Raw genomic sequence first — 13,383 nt, 5'->3', positions numbered from 1 at the left:
TTTTTGGCTGATACCGCACACTGCTGACTCATATTTAAGTAATTGTCCACTAGGACTCCAAGGTCCCTCTCACAGTTATGGTTTTTGAGCCAGGTTTCACCTAATCTGTACTTTTGGTTTTTACTGCCCAGGTGTAAAACCTTACTTTTCTCCATATTAAACTTCATTTGTTGAATAGAGTCCAGTGTTCAAGTCTTTTTGGATCCTGAGCTTGTCTTCTGGAGTGTTGGCTATTCCAGCCAGCTTAATGTCATCTGCAAATTTGATGAATTCCCCTTCTATTCCCTCATTTAAGTCATTTATGAAAATATTGAAGAGTTCTGGGCCTAAGACGGAACCTTGTGGAACCGCATTGCTTACTTCTCTTTATGTAGATGTAGTACCATTCAGGACTACTTGTTTAGTACGGTTTGTCAGCCAGTTACAAATCCATCCAGTGTTGATGCCATCTATCCCACATTTTTCTAGCTTAACAAGAAGTAGATTGTGGTCTACTTTGTTGAATGCCTTCCTGAAGTCTAAGTATATTATGTCCACAGCATTTCTCTTAGTCACTTTGTCAAAGAATGAAATAAGATTGGTTTTGCATGATCTGTTTTTAACAAACCTGTTGTTAACAAACCTGTTAACAAACTAGTGGCTGCTGGCCACTAGTTATAACTTTATTTGTTTCTAGATGTTTGCGGATCTGTTTTTTTTTATTATCTTTTCCAGTATCTTTCCAGGTATTGATATTAGGCTGATTGGTCTGTAATTTCCTGGGTCTGTTTTTTCCCCCTTTTTTGAAGATGGGAACCACATCAGCTCTTTTCTAATCCTCAGGTTCCAGGATTTTTGAAAGATATGGCATAATGATTTTGAGCTAGCATCTGCCAATTCCTTCCGAATTCTGCGATGTAATCCATCAGGCCCTGGTGATTTATATTTGTCAAGATCAGACAGGTGTTCTATAACCATTTTGTTGCTTATTTTAACACGAACAGCTATTCTAACAGGAACAGTTAGGTTTTTGGTACGTTGGGCTACAGTTTCTTTTTGTGTGAAGACTAATGCAAAGAATGAATGAAGCAGTTCTGCTTTTTCTCTGCTGCCTGTTATTTCCATACCATCTTCTCTTTTAGGTGAACCTATTGTTTCCTTGAGTTTTTCCCTTATTTATATGTTGAAAGAAACTTTTTTTTAATCATCTTTGACTTTTGTTGCAAGTCTTTGTTCATTCTGGGTCTTTATTTCTTGACTTCATCTTTGCAGATTTGGGCTATCTGCTAATATTCTGTCTTAGTTATGTGTTCCTCTTTCCATATTTTGTACTCGTCCTTTTTTGTCTTTTAGTTTATCAGTGAGATATTTGTGCAGCCGGACTGGTTTCTTCTTGGATTACTTGTTTTCCTTTTTCAGTGGTATTGTGTTGGACTGGGCTTTTATGATCATATTTTTCAGTTTCCCATGCTTCTCAAGTTGTTTTTCCCTTTAGGATTTTCATTCATGAAATTTTTCTTAGGCTCTTCTCTGAGTTTGTTAAAATCAGCTCTTTTAAAATTTAAGAAACTGGCTGGATTATGTTCTATTGCTTGTGTTTGCATTAGAGTGAATTCCAATATGATATGGTCACTCTAGCCCAAAGTTCAATTCCCTCGATCACTCCTTCTCTATTAGTAAGAATTAGATTTGGTATAGCTTTTCCTCTAGTTTCCTTCTCTACCTTTTGGATGACAATAGATGTTTGATCTCCCACTTGCTGCCAAGTTTATCTTCCAGCTGATATCAAGGCAGTTAAAAATCCTCTATTACTAGTGTGGTATGTTTCCTACACACATTTTTTTAGTTGTTTAGCAAAACACTCATTTATTTCTTTTGTTTCACTGGGTGGTCTGTAATACACTCCTGTAACAATTCATTCTTTTTTCCTTTAATATTAACACATATGCATCCTAGGAGGTTTTCGTCCTTAGTTTTGTGGATTTCTGTAGAGATTTTGTGAACTTTTATGTATAATGCAACTCCACCTCCTCTTTTGTTAGATCTATTTCTTTTGAATAGTTTGTATCCTTACATCAGTCCATTCCAGTCATGAGTTTCATCCCACCATGTTTTAGTAATGGCAACGATATTATATTTACCATCATGTACTAGTACTTCAAGTTCACCCTGTTTGTTCCCTAACTTTTGAGCATTCATGTATAGGCATTTAAGTCCTTTGTGGGTCTTGGATTCACAGATAGCGCTCGATTTACAACAGTTCATTTAGTGACCATTCAAAGTTACAATTGAACTGAAAAAAGTGACATGTCAGTTTTTCACAGTTACAATCTTTGCAGCATCCCCATGGTCACGTGATCAAAATTCAGATGTCTCGTGACTAGTTCATACTTATGACCATTGCAGAGTCCCGGTATCACGTGATCCCCTTTTGCAAACTTCTGAGAAGCAAAGTCAATGGGGAAGCCGGATTCACTTAACAACCGTGTTCCTAACTTAAGAATTTTAGTGATTCACTTAACAACTGTGGCAAGAAAGGTCATAAAATGGGGCAAAACTCACAACAACACATTTTGGGCTCAATTTAATCGTACGTCGAGGACTACCTGTACGCCTTATATTTGTGGCTATATTTGTTATATTTCTTACTGTTCTGTCTCCTTCCCCACTTCAGACCCATGAGCTGGCCTTCAGCGAATGGATTCACGGCTCTTATCAGTCCTGGCAGAGAAATCGCAGCTGCCTGCCAAAGTTCAAACAAATGACTCACGTAGCAAGACTTTCAGCTCTTTTTGAAACGGTTCAGCTAAACTTTTGCTTCCCGTGGAGTGAGAGCAGTCCCAAAGCTCCTTATATATTCCCTTTGATGACGCCGTCTCTCTAATCTTCTGAAGTGCAGGTCAATCCAAGCTTGATTATTATTATTATTATCAGTTGGGTCTGAAGGCGTAGCCTGGGGAAGGGAGGAATCAGGGGATGACAGCCTCATTACGTCCTCCGACTGGCCTGGTTCTGGCTCCTGGAGCCAAGCCAAAGGAATCGGTGCTCCCGAGGTAAGCCTTACCGGCCCTTCCCCGTCACTCTCGGAGTCACTTTCGGGCATGGGGCCAGATTCGGGGGCTGGAGTCGCAACACTTACTTTGTAAATGGGTTTTCCATCCTTTCCATCATTCTCTACTTCATTGTGTTTTTCCTTTTTTTCTTCTTCTTTCTATTTACTCCCTACCTCCTTATATGATTGGTTATCTAGTGGTTTTTGCTTGGAATTAGGTTCTAAAGATTGCCTCCCGCCCTTCTCAATTTTAGTTTAAAGCCCTTCTGATAAGATAAGCCAGTCGTTTCCCAAATATATTCTTTCCAATTCTTGTGAGGTTCACTCCATACCTTGCCAGTAGCCCTTCATATAGGTAATGCAGACCATGGTCTACGAAACCAAAGTTCACTTGATGACACCAGTTTTGAAGCCAGTGGTTCTTTTCTAAAATCCTTTGCTCCCTCATTGGATATTGGTTGGAAGTATAGATGAAATCTCCATTTATGCTCCTAATTCTTTAACTTTCTTCCTTAGCTATTCATAATCTCTTGTTATTGTTTTTAGATTCATTATTGTGTCATTGGTCCCCATGTGTAGGAGAAGAAAAGAGTTGTAATCTGCAGAGTTATTTTGTAGGGTTCTCAGTAAAATCTCTGATTTTTGCTCCAGGGAAACAACATACTCATAAATTCTCAGGCTGAGTAAATGAAACCGCAGGAGAGTTGTACTTTCAGATTTGCAAGATTATGTTAATGTAGCCTTACAATAAAGGACAATTAGCTAATCTGTTCGCGTGTCCTGTCTGGTTTACCTAGGAAGGCTGATAATACATGCCAAAATATCTATGTACCATCTATCTCATTCAAGTAGAAAAAAGGGGGGAAATTAAACCAAGGAATTTCTTCTTTTTTTGCAAAAAGCTTGAGACTCACCAGAGTGAAGTAGTTGAGATATAATGCACCATCTGGATGAAGGGCAATGGATCAGAAGTAGCACCACAACTGGTACAGACACACTAAATCAGATAAATAAATGATTAGACATTAACAAAAGAAAATATTCTTTTGCTCATTTCCAAGTCTATTTCTTCATTTCAGGATTAATATAATTTAGAATTGTTGTTTTTCTTTACCTGTTCGAACAAGGTCATTGCAAATTTCTGATGTGAAATACAATGTGGGGCAGTACAGATATCTTCTTTAGATTCATCTGCAATGTGGAAATGAATCCTCATTAAGAGGTTCTCCTACAACCAGGAAAATGGGAAATTAGCGTTAATATTATAAATAATTTATCATTTAGAGTTGTATGAAATTTGCTTCTAAACATTCTAAAATTCATTTTAAAAACTAGGAGTGACAGTTTTTGACACCAACTCATATAGTAGATATGTGCCATTTATTAACTTTCTATGAAAGTAGAATCAAATACTTATTATTCATTATGTCAAACTTTAACATTTCATTAGGTTTGGCATGTATATAATGTTTTAACTAAATAGTCAAATTATAGATCAATAGCTGAGCAAATTGCTTTACTGTCAGAGTGTGCATAGCTTTACTACGTGAGACAACCCAGGAGCAATAACAGCAAACAGAAGTTTGTAAGAAATAGTGGTTTATCTACAAAAGAATGTATACTATACACACACTTACATAGGCAGAAGTCAAACAATCAGTAAATTATAGCAGGGAAGAAAACTCGGTGAAAGAGAGATGCCCTAACAGGGCCTCTTCTTATTATACAGGCTATTAAAGGGATAATAATCCCGCAGTCAGGCAAGGCAGCATCCCATTAGTTTCCCACTATCCAACCAAATTGCAAGTCTCAGGTGGCTTGCAAGCAGGAAGGTTAGTGGCTGTCAAGTGGCAAGGGGCACAAGAGGGTGCAAGGAAACACTGGCAAGGCTCAGGGATAGTGCCCAGGGGAGTGAGGGAATGCACAAGTGGGTGAGGGAGACATGGCAAAATACAGGGGAGCAAGGGGGTACATGAGGCACAAGGAGGCACAATGAGGCAGATCATTATTTCTTCGTTTTCAATCACTGTATATTTGCGATGGGTAAACATCTTTTCTTCCAATAGTTCTGCAGCTGTTGGCCCTGGTTGCTCAGCCAACAATCCTGAGTCCTGAGGCCAATTTTTCATCAGATGTCCAGATACTCCAACATCTAGTGTGATCCTTGTTAACCTGGGCAACCAAGCCAGTTATGGATTTTTGTAATTTACATCTCGCCATATTTTTTATGGGAGAGAGACTCTTTGTCTGACTCCTTTGATAAGACCATCCTGTATGGCTGAACCTCTGGCATAGCTCTCATCTTCCTCAGAGCACACAAGACCCACAACCACATCAAGGTAGTGCATCACTGGGGGGTGGGGTTGTTGTTATTTGTCGCTTGCTGTTCTGTCCCCCTCGCCTCAGTCCGAGCAATGACTTAATTAGCCGGCAACTATCAGCTTCTGGCAGCAAACTAGCGACCGTCTGCCAAGTGTCTCTGTTATCTCGCTTGATGCCGATGAGTCAACCAGGAACAAACAGTACTTCAGCTCTAGTTAAGCAGTTGATTTGCCTGCTACGAAGAGGCACGGCAGCTCTTGCTGCTTTTATATCCTGTGGGGTGTGGCTCCATGACTCAGCACTTCCTAGGCCTGCCCCCATCCTTGCTTCTGTTGTTCCCGCCTTTCCTGCCTACGAAACCTAGGGTCCAGCCAGGCCTGATTGCCATCAGCCAAGTCTGGAGGCATGGCCTGGGGGGGGGGAGAGTCAGGGGACGGAGGCCTCGTTATCTCGTCCACCTGGCCTGCCTCTGGCTCCTGAAGCTGAGCCAGGGAAGCCAGTGCTCCAGAGGTAAGTCCTGATGGCCCTTCCCCCTCACTTTCCGAGTCACTTTCTGGTAGGGAACCCGGCTCGGGGGGGCACAGACACAACACTTGTCGCCTATCTCGCCAAGGGACTACTCTAGGCAGTTCACAACCCAAAAAATTCCGAAGAAATAAAAAGGAAGATTAAACAAAATGAAAGTAAAATGGAACAATAAAATAACCAAGAAAAAAGAAAACAAAGAAAAAGAGAAAAAGGAAAATATATCAACAGGATTAGTAAAAAAAAAAAACAAGCTTGGTTTTTTGAGGGAGGAGCTTCACTATTTGTTGCTTCTTCAAGCACTATAGCTTTTACTAACTTATCAAAATACAGAATTGTTTTTGAGGATTCATCAACTTTCTACCCCTTTTATACTCACAAAGCATTCTGCAGCATCACCCATAATGCCCAGCTGGAAACGCTGCTCATCCTGAAAGGTCTTTGCAAGAGCACTACGAAGAGCATCGGAAGGTAACACTTTGTCATTGCTGCACTGGAACTGGTTAAAGATACCCTAGATGGATAAAAACAGAAATTTCAAAGCGCTCAAATTATTTCTACCATACTTTTTTTAAATTTACATTTATATCCCGCCCTTCTCCGAAGACTCAGGGCGGCTTACAGTGTGTAAGGCAATAGTCTCATTCTCTTTGTATATTTACAAAGTCAACTTATTGCCCCCCCCAACAATCTGGGTCCTCATTTTACCTACCTTATAAAGGATGGAAGGCTGAGTCAACCTTGGACCTAGTGGGACTAGAACCTGCAGTAATTGCAGGCAGCTGTGTTTTAATAACAGGCTTCTTACAGCCTGAGCCACACCGCGGCCCCATACTGACAAAGAACCAAAAGTAAGTATGTTTGCCAAACTGTTAACAATAGACTACTCTTGCCATTCTGGGAGGATGGAGAATAGCTATTTACTATCTATGTAAGATCCCTTGAGATACTTAAGCTAACATAGATGTTTTACTAAGGCCAAATATATACAATTCCTTTAATATCTTCACAGGATTCTGTTTCTAATCCTATGAAACCCATTGTCCTTCTAGTTTCTCTAGTCCAGGGGTCTGCAAACTTGGCTCTTTTAAGACTTGTGGACTTCAACTCCCAGAGTCCACAAGTCTTAAAAGAGCCAAGTTTGCAGAGCCCTGCTCTAGTCCTTTAATTGTGTTAAGTAGAACAGGCCACAGTAGTCAACATGGAGCCCTCACAATGCATGTCAACTGTCCAACTAGTGAACCCAAAATAAGTAAACACTCCTGAGAGCTTTAAATTCCCAAAAGTAAAACATTATTGGATACACCATTTTAGTACTGAAGAATCAAAACCAGCTCTGGTTTTTCTGCACAAATGCTTGCCAAATTAAACAATAGCTGCTTCTTCTCCCCACCTCTGGATGATCACATTGTCCAATTATGAGACGTCCTTTTGTTATGAGAACAGTCCATCCCTTTCTCAAGCACCTGCTATGGTGACCTTGACGGTTGCCAGGCTCTCATGATCTATGCACACATTCTCAACAATCTAATTCCTCTTTCCCTCCCCCCAGTTCATTGGTAAGCTGAAAAGCCTTAAGGTTTGAAAGATGAGAGCATAATAAAAAAAGAACTAGCCTTCCCATAATTTGGGTACTATACTTCAAGTGCCTCAACTTGCACTTGTCTTTTTTGAGTCAGACCACATTGCTTATATATATTATTCATTCTACTTTTTTAACCAGTCAGTAGTCCTTGAATTGCATTTCTGTCTTTTAGGGTATTACACATTGCACCCAATTTACTATTATCTGCAGAATTGTTAAACATTTTTTAAAAGAAAAATAAAAAACTTAACTAATATAAAGATGGAAAGACTGGTGAACTTGATGAGATGACTAAATTGACTTCGTTGACCATATGCATTTGGGGAAATTACTATACTGGTGAAATCAGTAAGTACTTAAAAGGGCACAAATTATAATTAACAGGGAATTGACTAAACCTCATGAAATAAAAAAAGGAATAAGGCAAGGATGCCTGCTTTCACCAGTTATCCATTGTGGCTCTTGAAGTTTTGAACATAAACATAGGACATGATGAGAAAACAGCTGATGTGGAAAAAAAGAAGTAGATAAATTAAGGACATTTTCTGATAACCTGGTTTAATTTTGGAAAATCCTATGGAAAGAATAGGAATAAATAATTTTGATGTGCTGCTTGGAATAAAATAAGGAGAAAATGAAGATATTAGCAAAAATATGACAATGGAAATTTAAAAATAATTGAGAACAAAGTAAAATATCTAGGTGTTACATGACTGATATGAACTATGTGTTATTTCAAAATAATTATGTTAAAAGTATGGAATGGAATTAAGAAATATATATTACAATGGCAAAAAATAAGGTCTTGGAATTGTAATATGTTCCAGTCCAATGTCCGATGTTTGCCAGGTGTGGCCCCAATTTCCTTCTGATGGCGGTCTTGATGTTGCTGTTCCTGTAATTCCCAAAATAGATCCACTGTTGGTAGCAGCATATTTTTTCAGAAGCATAAAACTGGCAGGCAGAAAGTCTGTGTTGAAACATTCAAATTCTGGCTTCCTGGAGGGGGCATCGGCACGTTTGTTTTTGGCTACTTGCAATGTATATAATTTAAAATTAAAAGTGGAGAAGAGCAACTACCAAATCTGCCTTTGATTCAATTTCCTGTTTTCTAAAGATGTTCCAAGATTCTGGTAGGTAGTTATGGATTTTTTTACTCTCCAGCATATGGACACCAGGTTTCAAAGGCAGCTTTCATTGCTAATAATTCTTTATGCTAAATGAAGTACTTTTTTTCCAGATGTATTGAGTTTCTGGGAATAGTACCCTCAAGGAAATAAAATGGAAGAGTACCCATCTGCCTGTGTCAGCCATTGAATATAGACCAGACTAGGAAATATTAATTTGTAGAGATATAGTAACAGAATCTTAAAAGTCTTAATGTGCTTCCCTTCTCCCTCTCTTTATCTTTGTAAGAAGTAGGAAGGGTCTTATCTGAAATCTTTTCTAGTTCTACAGTTACAGTTCTATCCTAGACTCAAATTTCTTCTATCTGCTCATCGTTTTGGTAGCAGCTCTTCCTCCTGTCCCTCAGTGGCATTTTCTTGCCTTGTTATAGCCTGGAGTCACCCTATACCTGGGACTACATTGCAGATAATCAGTAACTGCTACAAAACACCTGGATATTGAAGGATAGGCTGAGAAGCTTCGATTTTTAGAGGCTACAGAGCCTGTGGAAGAGCCTTCTTTGAAGCTGCTTCAAGAACAAAGGCCTTGTGCAATAGGGAACAATCTCAGGAAGGCTACAGGGGCTTGTCAACAGAGAAAGCACATGGCCCGAAAGCAAGCAGTACATGGTAGAGCCTGGGGAGTGTTGAGCCAGAGGGGCAATCATACAATTCCGCAAAGGCTCGTGTGCCTTGAATTATGTGAGGTGGCTTTTTTGAATGGCAGCTGTGATGCTAGGTCTAAAGTTGAGCCTGGATCTTACTTTAGGACCAGCCTCACTGCCACTGTCACCATTGCCTGGGATGAGTGGGGAAGGGTTGTTTTCTGTTGTTTGCAGAGGGGAGGGCATGTGACAAGCTAGCATTGTCAACTTTGGTATTTTCCAAATTGTACATACACACAACCCTTTTGTTTCCAGCCAATCACCTAGATTTTTCAGCTGTTTTTGACCTTTTGGATAAACACATTTTGTTTTTCCACTTGTTGGCCTGGAACCTGATGGCTGATACACTCATAATAAGACATCCATGAGGGAATAATAATTTTTAAAAAGCAATTTCTATTCCAAATGTGTGCCAGATCTCCTGGTCCTTGGTTCATAGCCTGATTATTTAATGGTTGTACTACTATACCAGCTTGTGGTTGAGCTTCCGTTTCTGTTCTTGCTTAAATCCAAACTAAGTTTTCAACATTCCGTGCTTTTTTCAAACTACTCTTCTATCGCACTAACTTCCAATATAATCACATTATTAATTCAGCCTTGATTTGAAGCTTCAGACCTTCTGTATAGGCATTGTGCAGATCTTTATGATTTATGTATTCCATATTTGTGTGGATGAATAAGTGAGTTTGTCAACCAGAAGCTATTGTCTAATTTATTCCATAGGAATGTAGCATCTTGTTTTCAGATTGTTAGATACTGGCCTAGATTTTTATGAAATGGACTGACTTTGATGTTTTCATGTGTATCTAAATGAATCTGTCCATAGACACTGCTGCCCCCCCCCCATGTACTTTATATTATTTTGTACATGTCTTAGCTATAGACAAGACAATACTATAATTATATATTAGTAGTATTTTTATTTGGCTTTTCTCAAGAGAATAAATTTATTTTTATCAACACAGATAGCTGATAAGAACATTGATAAATGATAGCTAATAGGATTTAAGTAACAGAAAGAAATAAAAGAATTTATGAGGCTTTTGGCCAAAGGGAAGCTTATTTATTAATTCAGTGACCCGAATTACTGAGGAGTACTTCGTACAATTATGTTCCATAAGTGAAAAATATGATTCAAGTTTGAATGTAGCTAGTATTTTTAATGATTTAAGCATGTAATATGTGAATCAGGCATGGAGTGTAGGAGGAAAAAAATTACGACGTGTATCTCTTCTAGTTCTTATATTGGATTTTTCACCAAAATCGGAACAGTATTTTTTTGTCCTTTATCAGTCCAAACACTAAGAATCTCATCTTTCATCTCAGAAAGCACACTTTCAATCCTGAAAATTAATTCTTCCAGCTTTTGTCATATGAAAATCCTGTAAGACAGAGGCACTATTAGAATCTACAAATGAAGGCTTCAATTCTTTTCTAGCCACAACAAAACATCCCCTGTCCTACATCCTGGCACCACAGTCCCTAAAAGCAAACAAATTCTTTGTGACTTGTTGTGTTCCACTGGCAAGTTTCCCCCTACCCATTCCATGAGCAGAAAGAAACAAGCTCCCAATAAAATTTATTCATCAGTTTGGTAAAAAAATGCAAGGATTATGCTCAACAGATGTCAACACGGGAACAGATAAAAAATTTATTATGAGCTCCTACAGTCATTAAGAGCACTGACTTAAATAAAGAATGAAAATTCACGTTTGTGTTTATTGGCAATGTTATAACTCAGAAGACAGTTTAATGCAAGCAAACTGAATAACTAGCAGGTTATGGTTATGGCAAGCTGTGGACTGAAACTAGTATGAGTACATGCATATATATAAGTAATATAAGTAAGACGAATTAACCATTACAGAATGTAAGATTAATATTGAGGAATAAGATATTCAAAATATAAATAACCTTTGCACATATAAGAACTGCAACTTTACATATTGATTAACAACAAGGGAGTGGGGGACTGAAGGAGAAAATATTTTTTCACTTGTGGGTTCTCAGGTTTTATTTATAATTCAAAAGCAAGTTACAAAAATATAACACGATAATTATTTTAAATTAACAACTGCCTTTAAATGTCAGCTTTTATAAACTACTTGAAAGACTAAGGAAGCATTTTCACTCAAAACAGGCTTTCTGTAAGAGATCACAACTCTCAGAAAACTCTAAAAGTTAAACAAAAGAGCACTGACAGATAAAAGCAAAGCTGTATTTACTCCAGATTTTTATTTCCTCATAAATTACATTTGGAATCTGAGGGTTGGGAAGGACCTTCCATATAGTCCAACCCAGGGGTGAAATCTAAAAATTTTCCCTACCGGTTCTGTGGGCGTGGCTTAATTAGTGGGCGTGGCTTGGTGGTCAGATGACTGGGTGGGCGTGGCCAATAACAATAAATAATAAAAATAATAAACAAAGTATAAAAAACAATCAGAGGTATCAAAAACCAACTTTCACACTTTACACACACACAACACAACACAACTGACTCACACACAATGTAAAAGCAGCTGCACTTCACACTTCACACAGCCACAAAAAGCTCAAAAACCAACTTTCACACTTTACACACACACAACTCACACACACACACACACTCACAAAATGCCATATACAGCTTTCTGAGATTTTGTGTGTTTGTGTACTTAGAGTGAAACACTACAGAAACACCCCAAATCTCCGAAAGCTGCACAAATATTTTATTTTATTATTTTATTTTATTTTATTGTGGACTTCAAATCCCAGAGTTCCTCAGCCAGCAAAGCAGGAAGTCAAAGCAAGCTTTTTTTTTTCTTCAGTAGCTGAAGAAAACATGCTGTTGCCAGCCCGAAAGAGCAGTAATTATAGGTAAGTGAGGAGGGGGCATTGGCTGGGCATGGGTGGGGGCTCTTGTAAGTGGGGGCTGTTAAAAAGTGAGTTTAAAAACTTGTGAGGATCAGGAAACTCCTCTGGGATCGCCAGAGGAGGCTTTTAAAACCTCCGGTTTTTTTGTGTTTTTTTTCCCCCTTCGGCTGAAGCGTTTTTTTAAAAAAAAAACTTTTAAAGTGTTCTGATGATCTCTGCTCAGCCCCGCGATCATCAGAAGTTGTTTTTTTTTTACTTTTCAAGGCATGTTTCAGATGAAAAAAAACTTTTAAAAGTAAAAAAAACAAACCTCTGCTGATGGTGCGGCTGAGCAGAGGCAGGGGGGGCGGGGCCAGGGATTTTTGCTACCGGTCCTCCGAACCAGCAGCTGCCATCGCTACCTAATCGGGGGAGCCGGTGCGAACCGGGAGCATTTCACCCCTGGTCCAACCCCTTTTCCAGTGCAGCAACCTGGATAAATGGCTAACTAGAAGCAGGGTCATATGATTGTATTTTTGGCGCTTGATAACCAGCTGAATTCATGGCCTTTTGCATCATCCCATGAACGTATGAAAACATTTTACACTGGTTTTGCTGAAAACTGACAATTATTTCCAGGTTTTGGCAAAACCAGCCACATAGCAACAATTGGTTTGGTTAATGACCATTGCATTCTCTTAATGACTGCAGCAATTGCTTATGACCACAGTGTTCATTTAAATGACTGCTGCAAGAAAGGTCGTAAATGCAGTCATATGACTGATCTCCTTTGTGACTGCTACAACTTATGACTGCAATGGGCAGGCTCCATTACGGTTGTAACTTGAGGACTACCTGTATCTGTGAAAAGAATCAGGATCACCCATCCATGTTCCTCAACAAATTATGTTTAGATATTTTTTTCTAATTCTGAAGATTATGTACAGTCATTATAAATAATAGTCATAAATAACCTTCTTCATTAATTTTTCCAAATAAACAAAGTTGACCACTACTAACATGCAGAAGTCAGCCTATCTTAATACGCTCCCATTTTAGTTTTGTTGAAATACTTTCTCCCCAAGCATAATTTTATTTACCCTATCATGACCTATCATTTTCTAAATAAAAAAACTGGAAACATTCCAGTCTTTTCTAATGAAGGATGTTCTAGAGAACATTTGCTTGGTTCCTCTCCTTGACTTCTAACTGGCTGTTTTATGAGCATTCACATTTATGACAGTCTTGGAGCAAGTG

The 13,383-nt window shown here is 38.7% G+C and overlaps 1 protein-coding gene across 7 annotated transcripts in view; it reads right to left on the bottom strand.

Annotated features, from left to right (window-relative positions):
• USP54 (ubiquitin specific peptidase 54) overlaps positions 1–13,383 on the bottom strand; it is a 97,334-nt gene that overhangs the window by 48,266 nt on the left and 35,685 nt on the right. For all 7 annotated transcript variants that reach the window (XM_058188566.1, XM_058188571.1, XM_058188572.1 and 4 more), the window contains 3 exons: positions 6,258–6,392; positions 4,146–4,259; positions 3,946–4,028 (listed from right to left, as the gene is read on the bottom strand). In XM_058188566.1, coding sequence (XP_058044549.1) covers positions 3,946–4,028; positions 4,146–4,259; positions 6,258–6,392 — 332 coding nt within the window. The remainder of the gene's footprint in view (positions 1–3,945; positions 4,029–4,145; positions 4,260–6,257; positions 6,393–13,383) is intronic.

The sequence above is a fragment of the Ahaetulla prasina genome, chromosome 6 (genome assembly GCF_028640845.1).
Source record: "Ahaetulla prasina isolate Xishuangbanna chromosome 6, ASM2864084v1, whole genome shotgun sequence".
In the NCBI taxonomy this organism is placed as follows: Eukaryota; Metazoa; Chordata; class Lepidosauria; order Squamata; family Colubridae; genus Ahaetulla; species Ahaetulla prasina.
The sequence above is the reverse complement of the archived record's forward strand: the minus strand, read 5'-3'. Positions and strand labels throughout refer to the sequence as shown.